Source organism: Thermobia domestica, chromosome 13 (assembly GCF_964235325.1).
Source record: "Thermobia domestica chromosome 13, izTheDome1.hap1.1, whole genome shotgun sequence".
Classification (NCBI taxonomy): Eukaryota; Metazoa; Arthropoda; class Insecta; order Zygentoma; family Lepismatidae; genus Thermobia; species Thermobia domestica.
The window spans coordinates 131,876,801-131,902,527 of record NC_137466.1 but is presented as its reverse complement, the minus strand read 5'-3'; the positions used below and the strand labels follow the sequence as shown (position 1 = coordinate 131,902,527).

Genomic DNA, 25,727 nt, shown 5'->3' with positions numbered 1-25,727 from the left:
TTAGTTCCGATCCTGATTGCACCGTATACATTTAGGAGTGAGTTAACTTTATTTAGGTTTTTGTTGAAATGTTTCTTTCATTGTCAATGATCTAATAATAATACTAATCACCGTTTCATTTAGGTTAAGCCTATAAATTAATATCGTGTCAAATATAAGCAGATTTTCGAGTGTTCTATAGATGTCATTAGATGTTGATTAGACGATTAATTAATTTTCTAGTCAGTTACGACAACCTTCAATTGTGGTTAGGGAGCAACATGGTAGGCTATGTTACCTTAGAAAATTATGTTAATAACTAATGGAGAAGTATTCTGAAGACATTTGTATTAGTTGTATTCCGTTATCGAAACAAGTTGCTACCAGATAAATATTGTATTACTACTCTGAAAGTAAAATGGAATTCCTTACGAATTCATTGTGGAAGGTTGTGTGGAAAATAAATATTGGGAAGCAGTTAAAATTATGTACATTTTCAGGCTGTTTTATAAACCGACGTCATATTTCTACAATATGTCTGCAGTCCATCAAACTTAGTATCATATACATTGATTTATTTTAGTTTTTCAAGAACACTCATGAGTTCAATTTGGATATCACAGAACGCATAAACTAATAAAAACTGTTCATAATATTTAATTTATTTATAACAGCATCTATACAGAATGGTAAGATATAAATACAATTTTTGTACAGTGAAAATCACATTAGACATTTTAAAAACACTTTCTATGTACAATGGCAGGTCCAGATTCATCATATTCTTGTTTTGATATCCACATCTGTTGGAAGGTTGATAATGAAGCCAGGATGGAACCACCAATCCAAACTGAATATTTCCTTTCTGGTGGAGCGATTATTTTTATTTTCATTGTTGGTGGTGCTAGCGAAGTAACTTCCTTCTGGACACGATCCGCAATACCAGGATACATTGAGGTTCCTCCTGAGAGCACAATATTTGCATATAGGTCCTTTCGAATGTCCAGGTCGCATTTCATAATTGAATTATAAGTAGTTTCATGAATTCCAGTAGCTTCCATACCTAAGAATGATGGTTGGAAAAGAGCTTCTGGACAACGGAACCTTTCATTGCCGACGGTAATCACCTGTCCATCAGGAAGTTCGTAAGATTTCTCCAAAGAACTGGAGTTCGCGGCTGTGGCCATTTCTTGGTCAAAGTCCAGAGCAACGTAGCAGAGCTTCTCCTTTATGTCACGGACGATTTCTCGCTCTGCTGTAGTAGTGAAACTGTAACCGCGTTCTGTCAGAATCTTCATGAGATAGTCGGTGAGATCACGTCCCGCTAAGTCCAATCGGAGGATAGCATGAGGTAGTGCGTAACCTAGAAATAAAATAAATAAGAAATGCCCTTAGTATGAAAGAAACTATATATTATCATTTATAACCATTTCTTAATTTAGAATATGTAATGAAGTAAAATGCTAACGTGTGTGATGCTCTCTTTTTTGTTCTTTTGGAATAGGTCACAAGAGTGCAGGGGCTGTGATTGTAGGTAAACGCATTACGCTTTCTTGACTTTGGCATTCACGGAGTTTATGTATTCAGTAAGATGTTCTAGCTCCTTCACCTCCTTAGATACTCATGTTAAAGTGGCCGAGGGAAAACTCAGAGCCACATTAGATCAAGAAAAAAATACCGCCCCGACTTGAAATTGAGCTGGGTCACCCTGTTGCCAGGTAAACGCTTTACTGACTACACTACTTCTCTGAAATTATTCCTTGAGCGACGACTTATTTAAACCAACCTTGCTACAGAGACGTAAGCATATAATTGGTTTCATTGAAGTCTGTGATGAGTATTTAATGGCTCATTGGAGAAACTAAACGCAACCACGGCCATACTTTCCATTCAGATTTTGTGTTTATAGGCCACGCCGTTCTCAATGGATCGACTGTATGTTTCTATGTCACGCCTATCTCTAAGAGTTAAGAAGTAAAGAACTAAATATAATAGATTGATGTTAGATTGTTGTAAACTTTGTTATTCATTGTTTATTTTTAAATTACATTTATTTTTCTTTTAAACATTACATTTATCTGAAATTGAAAATAATAGGTGAGTCAGTGAGTGGAAATTTAAAATGAATCCATGAATTTAGGAACTGATTTTATTGCGTAAATATGTATGAAGTAAATTCTAAATGTGTGATGGATATTAATTGGCCAAGACCCAGGCGCACACCCAAATTTTTTTGTTGAGAGGGGTCCAAAGTAATTCCATACTACAAGACACTACTTCTATGAGCGTATTATTAAACCGATATTATTCTTCACCCGAAAATACGGTAAATAATCGTTAAATACTGTCGCCCATATTCTCGGACAAAATTATAAAACTAGACTATTTTGTAAGCAAAGAAAGCGTGCAGGTGAAGTATAAGACCAAAAGTTTTATGCTACCTCAAACATTTTATGCTAAACAAGTATAGTTTTATTATGAAAGTGAAAAAATGTATCCCGATTTTCGAAATCTTGTTTGGGGCCAAGGTTCAGAACCTTGCAGACTCTTACCTGTAGTTAGTAAAGGTAGATGAGGTTGCTGAAGCAGTATACTAAATTCAAATAAAAGTTTTGAATCAAGTAATTTCCTAAGTATTCGGAGTACTCTTTTAAAGAAAAGAGAATAAAAGTTTTATGTAGTATCCGTACTTATCGATTTAGTTGAAATTGTCATGTTCAAGTTAGAGGTTCAGATCCGAAATTCCAAAACTATGTTTAGATCTATTACTTGCAAGTATTGACAAATACAGTAATAGTAAAATTATTATGAAACACTTAATACTACTTTTTTAAAAAATCTATATTTATCTACCAAATATATTGTACATCCACAATTTCTAAATCAGTAATTGAACTGTCTTATCTACTTCTGTCGCAGCCTTGCTTTCATCTTTTTTCATTTGGTACTACAGATGTTTCCAGTATTTTACTTGTAAATATTGTATTAAAAAAATGTTAAGTGATGGTATAAATAGAAACTACATTTTGATATTAAAATCTACACAAATGAGTATAATACTAAAGCTTAATAACTTTGGTACGGCTTATAAAGATTGACACCATTAGGGTGATAAGTATAAATATTGTGGAAATTGATTCAAAGAAAGAGAAGAGACTGCTGTCAAAGTTAATACCATCAACTCTTATTAACGTTTCGGTTCTACATTAATGCCTTCTTCAGTCGTCTTCTCTTTCTTCTTTCCTCAATAGTGAATGACCTATGACGGAAGGTTGAAGCAGAAAGAATATTACATACGAAAGTGGGTAAGTGATACAAGAACCGGACATTAAAAAGAGTTGACTTGATGGAACCATTCCTTAATACAACTTTAATTTGAAATTATTACTTCGTTATGAATTATATTGACATATAAATATAGAAACATAACGATTTAATAAGTATTATATGAGTATTTAATATGTTCAAGTAAACAATAATTTTATGTATAATAAATTTTCAAGTTGATATGAAGGGTCTTAAGCCATACAACTTTCATGTGTTGTCTATATTTGTCTACATAATCTTCAAACTTATCATCTGTTAAAATTAAACATATGAAAAGGTAAAAATGCAAGTCTAACAATAACTTTGATTTGAGAAAAGAACCAGTTTCTTCGGCTCATTCATATCGTCGCACAACAAAGTTAAAATATACATCTTTTCAAATGTAACGTATTTATTCATTTAGTAAAATTATTTTCGGATCGAAAGGCGATAGATTCGTAATTGTAGTCAAGAAAACCGTGATTGTAACTGAGAAAAGTTTGACTTCTGAAAGAGTGGCATTTTTTTTTAAAAAAAAAAATCTATTGCTTCAATTTTGGGTTCATGTTGATTTCTGTATCAATCTTTTAATTTTAGTTTCCTTATATGTTTGGAAAAAGTAATATAAGCGACATTTCTTCTTTGTATTTAATTGGTGGTCAACTATGGGGTTTCTTTACTCGTAACCAAAATTAAGATGATGTTGTGATCTGTTCTGAATATGCCTAACAGTTGTAAAATTCTCCAGAAATATTTCTTGCAATTTATTTCCGTTTTTGATGGTCTGTATAATAATAATAATAATAATAATAATAATAATAATAATAATAATAATAATAATAATAATAATAATAATAATAATAATAATAATAATAAACGACAATGACTAAAGCAAGGGAATCATGTTGAAGGAGTTGGTGGAATGTAGATAGAGGGTTGTAAAAGAAAAATCTCAAGAAAATTCACAGACAATATCTCTTCAGCTAAAAAGTTACATAAATAGGAATCTAAAAATTTCTCACCCTCAAACAACTAATCCATCCATATCTTTCGATTTGAAAAAGTCAATCCTAATTATCACTTCCAGTTAAAATTAAAATAAAATTGAATTTAGTATAATTACCGTAAATGCAATACACTATATATTACCTTCGTATATAGGGACCGTGTGTGTAACTCCATCTCCAGAATCCATAACAATACCCGTAGTACGTCCAGAAGCATACAGCGAAAGTACAGCTTGAATGGCCACATACATCGCAGGCGTATTGAAGGTTTCAAACATAATCTAAAAGAACAGTTAACATGTCACTTACTTTTCGTATTTATACGAAGAAAAGTACTATTAAGTTTCCAAGATAGAGTACATATTTCAGATTTTGTATTTCGATATTTTTACTGTCATTTTTTAAAAATAGTCACGTTCTAAAATTATTATACTGTTGAATATTTATCCCATAGTATGTATAAGCTATTCGCATAAGAATTTGACCAGATTTTTGTTTTAATTTTTACTTCGGTTTCAAATAATTAATGTGTGAATATGAATGATATGTGTATTTCATGTCTTTTAAGGATTTTGAAATATGATCATTCTGTTATAAGAATTGTAACACCATCCTGTTTTCTTCCCTTCTAGGGGAAACATATATATAGAATCTTTAAATCCTTATATATATTTATGGTACAAGAGACATAATTTCATATCTCTACTCTTCAGAGATTCGGGAATATGAACATTTTACTATAATAATCTCCATCCCCATTTCCCCCTCCCCTTGTTTAAGCAGTTTGATCATATTTGTCAGCTAGCAGCCACTCAAACACTCAGCACTTCTTCGTTTATATATAGCGATTATCTCAAAGCAAGGAATTGCAACGGTTAGGAGTGAGAGCATTAAAAAAAGGAGGGAGAGAAACAATGTGACTGTAGGCTATAATACGTAGAAAAGCAAGTTCTGTAGACGAAAGAAATTAAAATTCCCTACATGTGCATCTTACTGCAGACAAAATACAATGATAAATAAATGACAATAGTGTCTACGCGAGACTTCCTTTTATGATAGGAATGTAGATTTATATACTTACTTGTGTCATTTTCTCGCGGTTAGCTTTTGGATTCAGCGGAGCTTCTGTAAGCAACACTGGATGTTCTTCAGGTGCCACTCGTAATTCATTATAGAAAGTGTGATGCCAAATTTTTTCCATGTCATCCCAGTTCGTTACTATTCCGTGTTCGATTGGATATTTTAACGTCAAAATACCTCGCTTAGACTGAGCTTCATCTCCAACGTAGCTATCCTTTTGCCCCATGCCAACCATAACTCCCTGAAAGAAAAGAATCCCATTAAGTTATTTAGTTTACTTATATTTTCTTTCAAAATATTTTTTGTAGAATATTGTACATGCATACATTTTAGATTTAGGTATTCACGATCCTTGAAATGTCCAAATAACAATACTAACCCATAAAAGGAATGTTTACTAGTCGCCCTTCATGCACACATTTACATGTAATATCTGTGCATGTATTTGTATATAATACCACACCAATGTTAAATTATAGATTCATGTTTATGAATTGTTAAACTCCAGGCAATCAGATCATTAAACTGAGTAGATGAACAGTGTTTTTACCTCGCAATCGATAGGTTCTGACTACAAATCCTGCAGCCATTAGGTTATTCCGGAGATTTTCATGATTCCATCAGGGAAATGCTGGGATAGTATTTTGAATAAGAGAATGAAATATATGAGTCACCGCTCTAAATTTTCTCGCTTCTATTTCTTAAATCATGTCTTAAATTAATTAATGCTGCAGTTATTAATGAAGTAATGGATTATGAACAAAATCCCCCAAGTCGTTGTGAGAAAATTGTCTAAACATAACTTAACTCCCAGAATTAACGACCTGGGGGAAATTTTAAAAGGAGAAATGACATGCCACATTGTAGATTGCTAATAAAACATTTATTTATAAAACATAAACAAAACCATCTGAGAAGTTTTTAAGAAAATTTTCTAGAGGACTTATCTTCCAGCAGTAAACTATAATGTACCGCTATGATCTAGGTGAACCGTCGCACTATATAACATTTTGGAAGATGTTGAGAGGGATACCAGTCTGCGTCGGATGATCTAAAATTTAAAATCTAAATGAAATCAACAACTTTTTCTTTCGAATCGAATTTAGTAAACAAACAATTTGATTGAATGTTTGGTTTACAGTTCGTAAAATGTGGAGAATAATAAGTTTTTGTTTTTGATCGATAGTATAGATTAGAAATATGAATCTGTAAATAGGTAAAACTTCGGATAAAAATTAATCCAAAATGTTCTCGGGATTGCTGCCAGAGTAGGTGTTGCTGTGCTGAGCTTTCGTTACCATACAGCGGCAACATCTTCAGAGCTATGTGTTGAAGTGTGCTGGTCGTACAGATTATATAGTGGTCTTTAAGAATCGCTGTGTTCCTATTGGTTGTTTATGTTGGCCAATGGCGTGCTCTGGTGGAAACTGCTCTCTGATTGGCTGATGGTTCTTTTCGTACTGAGAAGCTGGAACCAGATGTCAGGTAGATGATAACCTTCGTATCTGTTGATGGATGGCTTGTATGTACGGATGAATAAAGATTCATGTATTTTCCTGTCCCAGAACTGTTTACATTTCTTTAGTACTTCAATTTGGTCCCACATGGCCGTATGATTGTATTGTATGCAGTGTTCGGCTATTGCAGATTTTTCGGGTTGTTTAAGTCTGGTGTGTCGCTGGTGTTCTTTCATTCTGTCTTCAATATTCCTTCCTGTTTCACCTATGTAAGTGGCGTTACATTCACAGGTGATCCTATAGATGCCTGGTGTCTTTAATCCCAATGAGTCTTTTCCACTTGGTAGTAAACTCCTGATCTTCGGTGGAGGGCAGTGTACAGTCTTGATGTTGAATTTCTTCAATAGTCTTGCTAGTTGGTTGGAGGTTTTTCCCATATATGGAATAAGTGCAATGTTTTCCTTGTCTGCCGTGTTGTCCTCTTTTGTGGTGCAATCTCTGCTACTGTATTTTCTCATGGCTGTGTTGATCTGTTTCGACGAATATCCGTTGAATTTGAATACTGTTTCCAGGTGAGACAGTTCTGTGCTTATATTATCTGGATCTGCTATTTGGTATGCTCTGTGTATTAGAGTATTTAACACCCCCATCTTCTGTGCAGGATGATGAAAACTGGTCGCATCGAGGTAGAGATCAGTGTGTGTGGGTTTCCTGTAGATTGAATGGCCTAGACTTCCATCTGGCTTCTTGTATACGAGTACGTCCAGGAACGGGAGTCTTCCTTCTGTTTCTGTTTCCATTGTGAACTGGATGTTGCGGTGTATAGAATTCAGATGCTGCAGGAATTCGTCGAGTTTCTGTCTGCCATGGGGCCATATGACGAATGTGTCGTCTACATATCTGTAGAATACTGTAGGTTTGTAAGTTGCTGTTTCTAGCGCTTTGTGTTCAAAATACTTCATATAGAAGTTCGCTATTACAGAAGGAAGACTCCCGTTCCTGGACGTACTCGTATACAAGAAGCCAGATGGAAGTCTAGGCCATTCAATCTACAGGAAACCCACACACACTGATCTCTACCTCGATGCGACCAGTTTTCATCATCCTGCACAGAAGATGGGGGTGTTAAATACTCTAATACACAGAGCATACCAAATAGCAGATCCAGATAATATAAGCACAGAACTGTCTCACCTGGAAACAGTATTCAAATTCAACGGATATTCGTCGAAACAGATCAACACAGCCATGAGAAAATACAGTAGCAGAGATTGCACCACAAAAGAGGACAACACGGCAGACAAGGAAAACATTGCACTTATTCCATATATGGGAAAAACCTCCAACCAACTAGCAAGACTATTGAAGAAATTCAACATCAAGACTGTACACTGCCCTCCACCGTAGATCAGGAGTTTACTACCAAGTGGAAAAGACTCATTGGGATTAAAGACACCAGGCATCTATAGGATCACCTGTGAATGTAACGCCACTTACATAGGTGAAACAGGAAGGAATATTGAAGACAGAATGAAAGAACACCAGCGACACACCAGACTTAAACAACCCGAAAAATCTGCAATAGCCGAACACTGCATACAATACAATCATACGGCCATGTGGGACCAAATTGAAGTACTAAAGAAATGTAAACAGTTCTGGGACAGGAAAATACATGAATCTTTATTCATCCGTACATACAAGCCATCCATCAACAGATACGAAGGTTATCATCTACCTGACATCTGGTTCCAGCTTCTCAGTACGAAAAGAACCATCAGCCAATCAGAGAGCAGTTTCCACCAGAGCACGTCATTGGCCAACATAAACAACCAATAGGAACACAGCGATTCTTAAAGACCACTATATAATCTGTACGACCAGCACACTTCAACACATAGCTCTGAAGATGTTGCCGCTGTATGGTAACGAAAGCTCAGCACAGCAACACCTACTCTGGCAGCAATCCCGAGAACATTGGATTAATAGTAGACGCCAGCAAAGCTTCAAGATCATATTCGGATAAAAATGTCTAATGCTAAAATCCAACTGTATCTATATTAGTATTTGAAATTGTTTATCAGATGAAATTCAACATTATCTAGAGAACGATTTAAAATTGTTTCCATGATGGATACAAATGTGCATATGGATTAGGTAATTAAGATTATGTCGAGCTGTAGCAATCATGTTAATATTCTTTGTCTACGATATGCAGTTTAAGAAGATAGTGAGTAATAATTATTAATGATTTGATTATGACTATATCAAACATTTAATTCTAGCTTTGGAAGCATCCTCGGCGTAATTCCATATTAATAATATGATGGAATTTGATTGATTTTAAAATAATAAAAGCATCCCGCGATTAATGTCTTATGATGAATGTCTGAAGATAATAATAATACATAAGGAACATGTTCGACTGTAATAATAATTTTAAAAAGACTGGGTAAAGGTTTTGAAAGGAACTCTATTAAAAGTCTTATAGATGCTCAGGTTGTTCTTCATATATCTTCATATATCATATATGCATAATCGGATTTATATCACATGTGATTTCACCCGCAGCTGGACTACCTACTGGTCATTTTCTGTACGTATGTTACGAATGGTATAATTTTGTACTTTACTGTGGAAGTTTCTCCATCCGTACACCCAATCTCCTGTATGAACCCGGTTAATTCATAACGTAACACATGCTGTGAAAATGAGTGTAGTACATTTTTCTAGATATTTCTCAGAAAAATGGCTCATATCATATTATAGAGTTATTAATTTACGATTTAAAAACAAAATCGTTACAGCCGTTTTCGACGAGTTCACAATTCTCTATTTTCACCCTCTAGTAAGCTAATATTATTTCTGAGCGTAGGAAGAATATTCGAATACATCTTCAGGATAATCCTAAAGTTGAAAATGACCCAAATAGGTTGAATGGTATGGTTTCAAGGTTAGTAAACATACATCGAGACGGATAAACGAGCAGACGACCAGATGGACAGATATAAAAAAAACTCATTTTTTCTATATGTAGGGACTATGAAACTATAAGGGACTATTGAAATATCGAATTTGTTTCTTTCACGATTGATATACTTTCTTCTCATATCGTTTAAAAATAATCCTAAGAAGTTCAATACCGAAAACGTATATCGCTTAGTAGTATATTTAGCAGAATTATTCCAGAAGCACGTAAAATACAAAATTTACAGGAGAAATAGATGATGCAAGTACTTACGAGGGAACCTATCCAAGTGCAACTCTGACTTCGAGTCGAGACTATGGTCGTTGGATACCTTGTCCCAAAAGAACATAACACGAAAAGTGATACATCCTCGATCGCAACCGTTGCAGAGATATAAGCGTGAAAAGTTAGAAATTGAGCTCCATACTATACATTACAAAGTCAGCTTCCGGGTCAGATTTTTCGGAAACGGTCAGGTAAGGAAACTCAGCGAATACATATCAAATTAGTGTTGGGAGCCCACCACCTTTTAAATGAAAAGAATGTTGCCCCCGGGGCACTCGCAGGGTCCCAGGCGGGGTCCAATTCAAAATTGGCAAATGGAACCGGGGGTCAAGTAGCATATTGTATGAAAGCTATTGTTAAATAAAAGAAGATAGAACAAATCTCAACTCTCTATGATGACCCTGTGCAAACGGGCAACTGGTCAAAATGTTAATACAACCTACATCAGACAATATATGGCCACTGTTCTATATCCGTTGAGATTTGTTCTATTTTCTTTTATTTAACAATAGCTTTCATACAATATGCTACTTGACCCCCGGTTCCATTTGCCAATTTTGAATTGGACCCCGCCTGGGACCCTGCGAGTGCCCCGGGGGCAACATTTTTTTCATTCAAAAGGTGGTGGGCTCCCAACACTAATTTGATATGTATTCGCTGAGTTTCCTTACCTGACCGTTTCCGAAAAATCTGACCCGGAAGCTGACTTTGTAATGTATAGTATGGTGCTTAATTTCTAACTTTTCACGCTTATATCTCTGCAACGGTTGCGATCGAGGATGTATCACTTTTCGTGTTATGTTCTTTTGCTACAAGGTATCCAACGACCATAGTCTCGACTCGAAGTCAGAGTCGCACTTGGATAGGTTCCCTCGTTAGACGTAACATAACGTAGTCAAATTTAACCTAACCTCACCTAAGCTAACCTAAGCTAAACTAAACTAAGCTATAATATTAGTAGAAATAAGCGAAATTTTATCATTTTTGGAAAAATTACACAGTAACATAACATAACCTAAACTTACCTAAATTAACCTAATCTAACGAAAACTAACCACCTAATGTGAACAGAAATTACCAAAAATGTAACTTTTTTTAAAAAAAAAAAAAAAAAGAGCTGGATCCTCCTGCTAAACATAGGCCATCGCTTACTAAAAGCAAGCGTTACCTAAGTTCCAGTCTTTAATATAGAAAACTAGTTACTTTTGATACACTTAGTTTTCCTTTTACTCTAATAAATCTGTTTTGTCAACCGATTGGCATAACGACATATTCTCGAATTTTTCCCTTGAGTTACAGTAAGTCTGAATATGTGACATCTTCATGCAGAATAAAATATTTTTGGATGTCCATGTGTCTCTTTTTCAGTATACACGTATATACAGAGGCCTAAAGTTATACTATTCAATTTACCGAGACCAAATTTTAAGACAAGATTTTTATGGGACTCCCCAGAGTTCTTTTTTTTTTTAGTTTTATCTCTTTATGAGCAAAAATTTGGGAGTTTGCTGGAAGGTAAAAATCGAGAAATAACATGTTTTCAAAAACTGCTCAAAGGATTTTGTTCAACTTTCAAAAGTAAATAAAGATTTCTCTTGGTAAAATCAAAGAAAGTTTACTAGTTAGTTTCTTCGTACGATTCTCTAAGAAAATAAATATCCATTTAATTAGAAATTCTACCACATGATATTACGAACAGAGAAATTTACAAACAGTAATTGAATACTCGCCCAAGGTTTCTCGAATCATTTTGTGAGAAGTGTCTGGAAGGATTTTGTTCATACTTCATTGATAAATGTCAAGGTGGTTATCAGAATTCAGAATTAATATCTTAAGTTTTTGAGACCTTCTATGACCTCTGCAAACCTCTGTGTCTACCTTTAACCCATTATCAGCTATATTTATAGTCACAGATTTATATATATTTTAAATTTTACATCTGCACAATCACATAATCTTAAAAAAATCCAAATTTTAAAACAAAAAATAGTTGCTTGCGAGATTTGACCTATTATTGTGACTAATTTATTTGGAAGAAACGAAGGTAACCCAAATGTTAGATACGTCATAAAAAGGTATGGTAAAAGAGGATTAACGGATTTGAAAATTGTCAAAAAATATTCCAGTTCTAATGTTATGGCTATAATCATTAAAATATTTTCCTATAGGAATTCGTCTTCTAAACAAATCCATAAAATATTAATATGTTTGTGTGTTAGGATTTGTCTGCATATAATTTGTATATTTTACCAAGGTAAGATATTAGTTATTTTAAGTACTATTTGAACTTTCTACTCTTCGAATAGCATACATTTCAAAATAAAATGCAGAAGATTCTTCGAGCTGCGCAAAACATGCACGTCTAGAAAGACATTTTGAAAAGAAAGTACAAACTTTTAAAAGTATTTTTAATGTACCATATACACATTATATCCGCTGTTTTTGTATGGGACTATTCTTACGAGTAACACAAATGCCAAGGTTAATAGGTTCATTATTCAATTGTGCTTCTAATTCCAGTTCTTCATTAGTAAAGGGTTATTCGAAAAGCGCGCCTTCTTTGTTACATCAAATTATGAATTTTAGTTTTTCGAAACACACTAACAAAATTCATAAACATGTTCATCACACATTCCAATTTCAGGTGTGGTAAATAATTGGAGAATTCTCTATACTGAAGAACATCCTATGTCTAATTCTTGGAACGGGGAGGAACTGAATTCACTGGACTAACAGACACACGTCACGAACCACCGCAATCACCGTCGTAATGTTTTGCTCAGAACGACCTCTACGATGACGCTCAGGACTTTTAATGTTCACTGTTGAAACCGTTTCAGCGAACGGTTCCATAAGTCTGCGAACTGTTGATTCATTCGGTGCCTCATTTTGCCCTAGAACCGTGCGAAATCAACTGACAGTTGCAGCATAACTTTCTCCGTTCTGATAAAAAAAAGTGTTCACAATTAGCACACGTTGCGCTATAGTAAACTGCTCCATGGCTAGACACAGACTGAAGAAATGCGAGAAATTCAGACTAAGGTGACAGTAGAAATGTTTGTGGGTAGAGCAACAATACAAAACAATGTCGGCAACCGAGAAACAAAAATTTGCCAGCCGATCCAAAACCGGTGCGCTTTTTGAATAACCCTATATTTCAAGATTTTCATCGAATCTTCTTTTCGATTTGAACGTAATTAATATATTTTTACAATTATCTTGAAATGGTTTCACAGTGGTTCTATTAACATATATTTCATAAGTATTTCGATTACAATCAATTACTTTCGACAGAATGGGACTCCACCACAACATGGTTTGGGGTTGAATATGTAAATCCGTAATCATTCGATTGGAAGCCGGGATCTGTGGAATTGTAACCTATGTCATTTAACCTGATCTCCAGTATCTTTGGGATCATCATAAAGTAATGGTGAAGAGTGTAAAATACAAAAAAATGTATGCAAAACCTTTTAGAAAGAATGCCGATCTTCTTAAGCTTAAAAGTGCAGACACAATCATTATACTCCTCTGAATTTTTCAGTATAAAATCAAGATAGTCGAAATACGTCAATGTATTAATCTGCCGACGACTTCTTAATAAGAAGTAGTGACGAGTTAATGTATCCTCGCGCTCTTCCAAAACTCCCCGTATTACCCTTTTCGGGGCAGATTTTCTCTCAACAATCCAAGATATTATAAAATAGAGGAACCACCTATATAACAAAATCGTGAAGCCATATGTCGCAGTTTCACAACCCCCACTCTGCTCACTTTGTTCAATTACAATTTACAATTAAATTACAATTTTTGAGCCAACATTCATGGCGGAAACGAGAGTAGCCAATCAGAATCGGTTATTGTGCCGATGCTTGGTTGTCTTTTGGTTTCATTGAGTTAATAGTAAGAACACACATAAGGGCAGATCCCCTATTTTATAACATCCTTGAAACAATCCGACTATTAGTCATGGCAACTTTAGACCGCTCCACGGGGAACCTCCGAAGTTTTAATAGGGCTCTAAGATTTGTCTCTCTTATTGCAAAAAATATCCTCTCTCTTAATGTTTATACTATATTTATAGTCTTCACATGATTACGTTAGAAGCTGCTGTAAATATTCCATTAGACTACTTACCACATGACGTGGTCTTCCGACGATAGAAGGGAAAACTGCTCTTGGGGCGTCATCTCCTGCGAATCCGGCTTTGCACATACCAGATCCATTGTCTACAACCAACGCTGCGATATCCTCGTCACACATAGTGAAAAATTTGATTTACTGTAACGAAATTTAGAGAAACATGTTAGTAGTTTCATAGTAAGACCATTAATTAGATATAGCACTTTTAGGAAAGAAATTAGCATGGTGTTATCTTTACGCCTATTTATCTATTATTTTCTTCTTATTGATCCAGCGCTTTCTATGGTCGTGTACAAGATAAAAAGTCGGAGAATACGACTTGAAAGGCTGAATAATATTGAAGTTCATGAAATTTGAGAGAAACCTGGATATGGCTTAAAAAAAGAAACCTCTTCTTAGCCGTCATATTCAGACTCAAATATTTACCTCGTAAAACCACAGAAGAAGGGGTAGCAAAAATTAAGAAAAAACATACAATTATTGTGTAAATTTAATAAGTTAAATATAAAGTGTGATTAAACTAAATTTGTCAACTTCTCTGTCTTGATTGTGTTAATTGGTTAGTGGGGCTTTCGAGTTATATATAGGGAATAACGTATCATTTACTATCATAGTTTTGCAGTTCTCACTTCGATATGTCGTTTTCTCAAAATTAAACTAGTGCTTCTTTATTCAATAACGCTTAAACACCTTTAGAATAACACACTCATTTTTGGCAATAGTCTTAGTTCCTTTTATTATTCTCATTGCTGAAGTTAACAAGCCTTCTGATTTTGTTCTAGAATTTACTCTTCCTACCCTCACTGATTTTTGTCCCGATTTTCACGATAATTCTCATGGAATATCGATGCAAAATTTCTAAATTTGTCAATAATAATAAAATATAGTAGTGTACACTCCGGAAAGAAAACTGGTCTTATACAGTATACACATAAAAGTTTGCATACATTTGGAAAATAGTTTGCAGCTTTCGATATGGAATTTATAGTATTGTTTTATAAATGAAAACTAAAAGGAGACATTAAAGGGAGCATAAGATGAAAAAACAACATAAATTTGAGCAAACAACATAACACGTCATTTTTATATTTTATGCGTGGCTATAGTACATGTTAGGTATCTAAGTTTAACAATTGTTACATAGTCATTGTCCCCGTTTGTACTTTGACAAATTGGCAATTCTATTAATTGTGCATTACATACAAGAAATCCTTTAGTATTATTGCAGGAAAATTTACAATTCTCGAAAAATATACCACAATAGACATTTGTGGACTTTATTTTCTTGAGAAAGGCTATATATAGGACCGTCCCGTGGCAAGTGGAACAGTTTTCCTGATCAAAGTGCTTGAGAGGCCCTGTGTCACAAAAGGAAAGAGTTAGGCTCTTTGAGAAAGGAGTTGAGTTGATTTTGAGTTTTAACGTCCCTTTCAGCATCGCGACTATATAAGACGGGACTTACTGATTAACGTGGAATCCGAACCACATGAGCACTCGCCGGGAATCGAACCCGGATCTCCCGCGCCAAAGGCGCGTACGCTAACCGCTTAGCCTGGAAGGAGCTCTGTGAGTATTATTTGGGTCATACTAAAGTCTGCATCACAATAAGAATAAGTAAATTATTTGCATCTTTTCAAGAAATTAATAAAAGTTTAAACTAATGTTATTGCATTACTAAAGACTAATAGAACCAAATCGTGTTTTTAAGAGTGACAAAATTTTACCCATAAGATACCCTTTTCTATTTATGGGTAATAATTATATTATGTAATAAACTTTAGTAGAATTTACCGTAATAACTAATACTTCGTTTTGAAACAGAACAAATATGTTGTTAATATTAACAGATTTATGTTCATAATATTAGACTTATAATTTTTGTTTGTGAGATAATCTCAAATATTGACGTGGCGCATAAGCTGACAAACACGAAGTACACTAATATACAGCGCAGAGATAAAATGTAACCAAATACTATGTTTTATTTATATTAGATTAGCTGTTGACAATTTGTTTTGAAGTAAACAGAGAAAATTATCAGTAACAATATATTTTCATACATAGTCTGCTAGTATTCTTTATATAGGCGTGCTTGCTATTTGGAATTAATAACTGAACATCCTAGTCCATTGATTCATATGGGGTATTATTTTTCTGGTTTCTTTGATATGAATTGGAATTTTAATTATGTGATTTTATTGATTTCTTTTTCAAGCCTAGCTATATGCCTCTTGCTTTTTCATAATGAATTTGCATCATATATAAATATCATCTTAATTAAATTAAATTCAATTATTAAATACTAAAATTATAGAGCTATATCACAAAATTGTAGACTGGATATAAAATCCGTCATAAGTACCAAAAATGGAAAAGTTTGGTTTAATGTCAAAATGCGGCCTATGTGTCTAACACTGCTCAGTGGAAAACGGGCTATCTACCGGTATTATTCACTGTGGAAGTAGTTCAAATAATCCCCAGAAGAATGCGCATGGGTACATGTCCCATCAGTTCTGAAGTAAAATCTGGGCTGTTTACTCAACATGTTCATTTTGGCACTTAGCACGGACTTTATAGTCAATCTACAATTTAATTTGCACTTTGTAAGAGACATATAAATCGATTTGAGTAAGAAGTAAACAAAATATAACCATTAAAATCGCAGTTTATTTCAAAGCAAATAGAAAAGTAATTCTCCATATAAGTCAATCAGCTAAAAAAGAGAGAAACTTACAGATCACATACGTATATGTCTATTGTGAATTAACAGTTTTTTTTTTCTTATGCTGACAAAGCGAAATATCTTAAACTAATCTTACCAAAATGTCAACAAAACGGAGAAAGGAGATGCTGTTGCAAAGGATGTGTGACTAGAGTGAACGTTAATTAAACTGCATGAGTTTTATATTGATTATCTGTTATCTACTACGTCAAGTTATTATTGACTGTTAGCTAAGTGGAGGCACAAAATGTGACCATATATGGTAAGGTATTTTGCTCGAAACGCGCTAACTCTTATATGTTATCAGTTGTGGACTTTTTTCTCCAACGATACAGATATTTGTCAGTCATCAACTTCCCCCCACCCACAGCTTATGCTTTAGTTCGTTATCATGTGAAGTTCTAAATACATACACAATTGCTGATGATAATATACATCATTATCTCAGGTGAGAATGTAAAAAGATTATGCGGAGAGAAATAGGAAGTATGAAATTCATTGTAAAGAAACAATTTGTTCACTAATATTTCGTAATAGAATTTTAATACACGAGACATTAAATGAAGATTGAAATGACATATTTGGATTATAACTTTTCCGTTTGATTTTGACTCCAATGACAAGTTTATGTGTATTAAATCAAGAAACATGACACTGTGTGTCTAGTTACAACATATACTTTAATGAATAGACGAAATCTCTTACACTATATTACATCAAAACTCATATACGACTTCACTCAAATTAAATGTTAGTCGAGTTCCAAAGAAAGATAGTATGTAGACCTACTTGAACATATCCAAAAGAGTCAACTATTTCGTAGCTGAGGATTGCTTTCGCGCCGCCAGATCTCTCATCCACTTCCATGTGTGCAGTTGAAGATGGTTGTATTATGGCTGTCTGGTTAAATTTTTACTTTCATTTTCCGATCCAGATAATTTATTCAGCTAATTGGCTATCCGGATAACCGGTGTTCGGGTAATAGACGCTCAACTATAGTTGGAAGATCTGGAAAGTGTATAGCGTAGCGTATCTTTAATTCACTATCAGTCAACTTGGAGAACTTTTGTTGATTTTCTGATAAGAATGTCAGTTGGTTCGAATTGAGTTCAGCTTACATTTCAGCATCGAGGTTATACGAGACATTGACCTATAATTTTACTTGTAATTGGTATCATATGAACTTCCAACGGAAATCAAACCTGGAACTTCCACGGTAAGGACGCGTACGGTAATCACAGAACCACAAGAGAGTTCCTTCGATAACTAAGTATTGCTGTTTCTCACTCCCGTGTATATTCCATTTCGAGGTTTGTTAAAAACAATGAAGTGTTGTGCAGCAATTCTGGAACTATTTGCAGTAAGTGCTTGTAAGTCTTAGCTTAGAAAGATAGAAATATCAGTCTTTGGGAGCCAATTGCACTGACCGCAGAACGTCTAGTTGAACGTGGACCATCTAGAGAGCTATAGAGGATTGCGGGTTGCAACGTCAGGGACTTAAGTTTCCCTTTAGTTTTGCTGTTTATGTCAGATAAAGCGAAAGTAATTGGTTGGAAATTTTATGGTGAGAGTTGGGATTTATGATGAAATTCACAAAGGGCGGTATCAAAACGTTGCGTTAATACAGCTTGTACAGTCAGCGGCAAAAGTTGTTTTCGTTTGGTAAAATTTATTTTGGGAATAACTATGGTAGGGCTGGAACGTACAGAAAATTACATTCTTTTTAATTATGTCCACCATATCTGAGAGTGTCCGTAAAAGGGATGGTTCTGCTCCATAATAATACATGTATGTCGGGACAAAAAAGTTTGTCCTAATTATGGATGTATCCGCCATTGCTAGGTGTATGTTAGAACATGTTTCACTGTAATAATAATATTCAAGTAAAAGTTTCTTATTAGCTTAAAATCATACTCTCACTTCTTAATTTCGCATGTTTGAACGTAACTTCTTTATAAGGAGTAGTTAAAATTCCCTCAATGCTGTAACTCTGGCAGTGTGAGTCAGTTAGGTTAATATTCTTTATCTTTGAAGTTCTTCGATAGATGGTTTTATGCTCCTGACTACCTTGAGTTATAAATAATGACATGAGGAATTATACACTTTCCAATTTCTTATCCAAATATTCAGCAATAAACAAGATAATACAGTTTATCTTTGTAGAATAATCGCTGATTAGTGTTATGCAAGTAAACATGGCAAATAACATAATTAAATACCTCCAAAAGGGATGAAAAATCATGAGAATACTATTGTAATTACAAAAGTACAACCTAGAAGTATTCAGTGTTCGCAGGAAATAGAATCTTTATCGACTATCAACAAAATATCATATAAAGAGCAATAAACCAAATCGTACAGATCGTAAGTAATGGAAGACGGTTTTCAGGATCAACACACTAAGCTTTAGTACATTGCCACCTTCAATACTGTCCTGTAACATTGCGCAGTTACCTAACATGTTGTGACGTTTTTGTGAGTGATGCTGACTCCTGCATGAATCTCCCGTTTCAATCTGATAGCACAAAGTAAGTTATGAAATATATATTTAGTAAAGCTTGTGGAAGACGAAAACAACCGTTTTCCACATATGGTGCGCTCAGCGAACAAGGGAATCAAGACCCAATTTTGGTCATTTTAGACACACTTCATCTTCAACATCCGAAGTTTCTTTCAGAGCTTACAAGATTCATGTCCAGATATTGTAAATAACCATTATAATGCGAAAAATACATTTACATATATTTTAGCATTCCTTTCAAATACAGTGAAACCAGTCTATGTTGGCCACCATCGGTTCTGTTGAGAAGTAGCCAAATTAAGGTGGCCAACTTACAGAAAACAAGTGCGATTGGTGTATTTTTAGAATAGGATTTCTAGTATTACTTGATTGTAAAATTTTAATAAGCAAGCCCACGACAGCTACTTTTAAATAATATATACAGAGTAATCATAACAATACACAGTACTAGAAAAATACTACACTATTTAATATATGTACTTTTTTTCTTCCTGAAAACTAGTCTGGTACACTGAATTATTCGAATGGAAAACACAATCACACAAACAACCACAAAATCGAAACATATGTACTCAGTTTATCGAAATTGGTATTGTAGCACACTAAGGTATTCAGATTGAAAACATGAAAAGCAAAATTATAAATTCAATATTATATATGCAGTTTATATGATTTTTTCGGCAGTGACAAGTATTTTCTGTAGATACCTTTCGAAAAGTAACAAATCAGTGAACAAATTTCTTCATGGTGGTTCATTCTAGACGTATTCATGTCTTTTATTCTCTTTTGCATGTATGCACATTCTAATTTTGTAGTAACTACCTCTTGTTAATGAGCTACAAGTGTTTTCGTTGGAGCGAAAGATGTTTTGAGAAAATTTTAACTCTTATCCGGGCAAGACATTTTTGTAACGTAAACGGGCAACCGGGGCCTGTGAGGCCCAGTATATATTTTAAGTGCAGAATACACAAAATCAATGCCTATTGTCACTTACTGTTCAGACTAGTCTAGCATGTACCGGTATATATTTTTGTCAAGTAGCGAAACTTCGTGTCACGCTTTTGTAAGCCGACCAAGCAGAATAGCAAATCCGGTCCAGACATTTTTGTAACGTAAACGGGCAACCGGGGCCTGTCAGGCCAGTATATATTTTAAGTGCAGAACACTCAAAATTCAATGTCTGTTGCCGCATACTGTTCCGACTAAAGGTTACAATAGTCACGTGTTCAATATATAATTATGTGACAATTTGATCTAATATTTGACAGGAATTTCACTAAAGTTATACGGGGCCCCGGTTGCCCGGTTACGTCAGGAAAAGATTTTCAAATTAAAAAAAAAAAAGCTTTACCAACTCGATATGTTCATGATTTTAACTTCGACGAAAGAAAGAAGAATTCAGTATTTTATGTCTTCGAAATATGTATGGTTATTGAGAAATTTTAGAAAAATGAAGCTACTGGGCCTAGGAGGCCCCGGTTGCCCGGATAAGGGTTAAGGGAATTAATATCTCAATACCTCCGCTACATTTCGACAAGCAATCAGGTGCCAATAAATGACAATTGAGATGGTTAGCTTTAACCTTGAGAATTTTCCGGAATTACTAGAGCTCCTCACTGATGAAAGGAACCGATATAGCTAATGGTTTTACCAAAACAGACAGGGTAAATAAATACGTACAACCATTTCCTGAATTCCTGTACAGTACATGCTTTTTCTTCTTCGCATCTTCCTTCACCACCTCTTTGTCAGGGTAGTGTTCTGGCCATTGACCTCCAAAAACAAATCGTGGGAATCTATGCTTCTCTGTCTCCAGTAACAAATACAGAACATTTGGCTCTCATACATCATCATCATCATAGGTATTCTGCCTTTATTGGCAGGTCACTTGCCGCAGCTGAGAAGCTTCCATGCTCCACGATCCTCCGCTAACCTTTTCGTCTTCGCGTATGATCTTTCTGTTTTAATATCATCCATTAATTGTAGTCTCTTTCGCCCCCTCCCTCTCTTTCCCGCCACCATACCCTCTAGGACGTCCCTCATGATACAATCTCTTCTTAGACAATGTCCCAACCAGTTTCTCTTCCTCTTCCTAATAATATCTAAAAGTGTTCTTTTCTCACCCGCCATTTTTAACACTCTCTCATTCGTTTTCCGCTCGACCCAACTAACTCTTTCCATTCTTCTCCACACCCACATTTCGAAGGCTTCCAGTCGATTTTCGTCACCCTTACGCAATGTCCACGTTTCCGCCCCATACAGCACAACACTCCACACGAAGCATTTTATGAGTCTTTTTCTCAACTCTTTGTTCAAGGTCCCACAAAACAGACTTTTCTTTCTTTTAAAGGCTTCTTTCGCCATTCCTATCCTTGCTTTTATTTCACGTTCGCATTTCATGTCATTACTAAGAACACTACCCAGGTATCGAAAACTATTCACTTGTTCTATTTTCTCCCCTCCTACTTTTATATTTGACACAGACCCCTTCGTTCCAATCACCATGGCTTTTGTCTTTCTAACATGGCTCTCATACAGGAATACGAAATAGTTAAGAAAAATAACAAAACATATTCGCGTGGCCAAGATATGCAGGTAAATTTATCATTATGAACATAGGATAAACATTGCTTCAATGCGGCCAACTTCCAAGATAGGCAGGTGGCCAACTTACAGAATAATAAGTAACGAATGTCTTATGGGAAAATGCAGGTTCAGGACGAATCAGGCCAAGATAAGCAAGTGGCCAACTTAGAGAGGTGGCCAAGTTGACAGGTTTTACTGTATATGGCGTTTTCTTGCACAACTTTAGTAATTTAACTTTATTCCCCTATGCTTTAGATACCTCATACTTCTACTGGAAATCATGTAGAATAAATATGGTAATCAATTTAAAATGCTTATGTTTAACCATTTTAAAACATCACGAAACGATAGCAGTTTGTGAACAGTCTTATGCGAATATTAGGCAATAATAGTTATTTGTACCGTATATACCATTTATTTGATATTCCTATCACAAAATTTGATGGTTGAATTTGTGCACGAAAACAAATAAAAAAAAAAAAAAGAGAGAGAGAGAGAGAGATCTGTATGTAGAATCTGCTTTACGAGAGCCAGAATTCTTGCAAAACTTAACGTTAACTTTGAAACTCTATAGCAGCAAAACTAGTAATGATAGGGAATCGTTCATGAAATTTATACAGGAAGTCATGCTTGCAGTGTTCAAAAATTTATCATTCAGGACTTTGGGACAATTGAACATGAGATTCACCAAAGGATATAAGGGTTTCTTGCAAATACTATGAAGGAATGCAAGTTAGGTCTCAGTGAGTATATATGGGAGGACTGTCTACCAAGGAAATGTGCTTCATGTAAAGCATGTTAATATTTATTTTACAGATGAAAGATCTTGTATACTACTTATGCACTTTTCGTGTTGCATGCCTAGCAGAACATAGGAGGCAAAAACAAAACTGTTACGTGGTTGTTAAAAAATATGGTTACTTGTTGTGTAAACAGCATTGGTGTAATCAGGGAAGATCCAAGTAGTTCAAGACCTTTTCAAGTCCAGTTGTTGAAACTACATTTTCGTAAATGTAAAAGATTTTCATAGTTATCCTGCCTCAAACACAGGCAAACTATGTGAAAAGATAGAAACTGATAATCTGACATAGGTTCATTGCTAGGTTAAATTTGTGGTCATGCACATGCTACGGAACTTCCGTGTACTGTTTCCTAGAAGAACATGTTACATGCGTAACAAAAAATACTCAAAGAGAGTATTGGAATGCACGCGTCTCATTCTTTATTACCGAGTAGTGTATTGGATGTCACTCGGAAAACCATTATAATCTCGGTCGGTAATATTATATAATATGAAGCCAATGAGAAATTAAGAGAACAAATCTTCCTTGGCTTATACGATTATATTAGTATGTCTAGCACATAAGAACATTGTAATACCTTCCTAACGAGTTGTAAAGAAATCGATCTCAAATTCATGTACATAGTGTATATGATAGCAACTCTAGCTGAAGTTATCATCCCAATAGAAATTAATATTAACTATGTATAGGGTAGGGAAGACATTTAAATATTAAAATTTAAACGCGGTGTAACAATTCAAAACGAATTTAACAAGGAATTAAAAATAATACTGTATTATCAGACCACGAGATCTCTGATTTAATCCATGTAAGACTGTTACAGAAAACATTGTAAGTTTTTACGAGATTCTCTCACTTCTTCCACAAGTTCTTCCATCATAATCACTTTGCATTTGTCATTCCTCTCCTCTAGATTAATAATTACAATTGCCTAGAATAACTGTTCGATGATATTTCATACCAAAAGTAACATGAAAGAAATTCAGCATAAAAATATATATCTAGGTAGTAACAAAATTTTACCTGTTCTTCTACATGGATGTGAATATTGGGTAATAACAAAGTAGAATGTACAAATTGTGAGAACTCTTCTCTTTTCCTTTTGTAGTTTAATGCCCTATATTTATGATTCCAGATTAAGGGAGACGATGATGATGATTATGATAACAAATAAAATGCTGGAATGAAGAAATGGAAGAACTTCGAAGAAAGCCCATATGGTGTCTGTCCACTACAAATTCCTTTTGGCGCCAACTGCAGTCGAACCAGGGACTCCACATACTAGAGGTAAGTTTTCTACTACTTCGCCACTGCAGCCTCCAAACTGATAGAAATTTCGGAAGTAGTGATTGATGATAATATTTGTAGTATATTAGAAAAATGGAATGAGCAAGAGGATGAATGTAGACAGTTATATTACACGAAACTTTATAATATATTATATACATGTGACGAAATATAGTACGTATCATTAAATCTAGAAGTCTAAGATTAATTAGGACTCTTCATTAGAAGAAACGAAATGAAATCTTTAAGTTTTACGTCCCACGCTTATGCCAGTTAGGCTAAAGAAGACGGTGATAATGAGAGATGAGTGAAATGGTGGAATGAAGAAAGTGGGAGAACCCGAGAAAACCCACGAGCACGGTGTTTGTCCACCACAAAGTCCACACGGCGCGAGTTGGAATCGAACCAGGGACTCCAAGCATCGAAGGTGAACGCTCTACCACTGAGCCACCGCACCTCCAACTCTTCATTAGAACGAGCTGCTGGGACATAGAATGTTAATGGGAAAGAGAGAGGGGAAAAGGTCTTCAGTAGTAGAGGACATAATGAAAAAAAAAAAAATGAACTTAGATCTTAAGGAAGTATGTTGTTACAATTCCGAATTAATTGGTTTGGTGTGGCCGAACTGATTGGCTTTCGTTACTTGACGATGAGTTATACCGTTAGTTCGTACTCAACCATGAGAAGAAAATCTGACGATTATTCTTTCTCAACAAATTACTTGTGAAGTACTTATAGATCTTCCGTAGCTTTATTCTTAGAGGAAACCGTAATATTAGTCCATTATTCTGAATATTTAATGCATTATTTTTAACATTTTTAATTATTACAGAAGATTGATCCGTCTATATGTATCCGATTTTAAATCTTCGGCCAGGCTCACGGGATCGACCAATCCGAATGAGTCAAACAGCAGGACAAAGCCACTGGCCTCTACTGTCGGGTCAGGTTCGTGCGTATGTGGTGTGTGCATTATGGTTCCCAAACTGAACGGGTTTTGGGAGGGTTACGTCATAGCACTTTTCAAAAACATCGCAGTGTAGCTCGGAAGTTGGGCCGAATGGCCCTCTATGAAAACCTTCTTACACAATGTTTGTTGTAAAGACGGTTGCACGTGGCACAGTCAACCATAAACCGTAACCTACGTGGAAAATTAATGCTTCGGATAGAGTTTAAAAGTGTTGGACATGTCCTTACTGCAGCTCATCAGAGAGAGAAAAGTCACTGCACGCCCCTCTACAAAAATTATCTATCCGGAGAAAAGTGAAAGTTTGTTACCATATTAGATGAAGCATGGTAAAATTCGAGCCGTAACAACCGACGAAACGCGAAATCCAGTCCTGACTTCATCCGTCAGTGCAGAGCAAGTTTCTCAAAGAGATTTCTGGTTGTCATGGAATACTGTTATGAAGGCAAGTTAACGATTCGGCAGGTGCATAAAATTTGGAAAATCAACTATGTATTTTTTCAGCAAAAAATCCTCACAATAATTTGTATACAATATATGTTTGTGTGGAAATGCAATAAATCAAGTCCGTGTACTTATACACCCCGTTCTTCACAGATATTTCTGCAACAGATGG

At 35.0% G+C, this 25,727-nt stretch overlaps 1 protein-coding gene across 1 annotated transcript; it reads right to left on the bottom strand.

Moving 5' to 3' along the window:
• Positions 1-619: 619 nt before the first annotated feature.
• On the bottom strand, positions 620-17,178 carry LOC145668512 (actin-1). Its single transcript, XM_081736481.1, has 5 exons — positions 17,045-17,178; positions 14,220-14,363; positions 5,374-5,613; positions 4,435-4,573; positions 620-1,342 (listed from the first exon to the last, which is right to left on the bottom strand). Exons 2-5 carry the CDS (start codon positions 14,343-14,345, stop codon positions 717-719), a joined length of 1,131 nt encoding a protein of 376 aa, XP_081592607.1. The 5' UTR covers positions 14,346-14,363; positions 17,045-17,178; the 3' UTR covers positions 620-716.
• Positions 17,179-25,727: the final 8,549 nt, after the last annotated feature.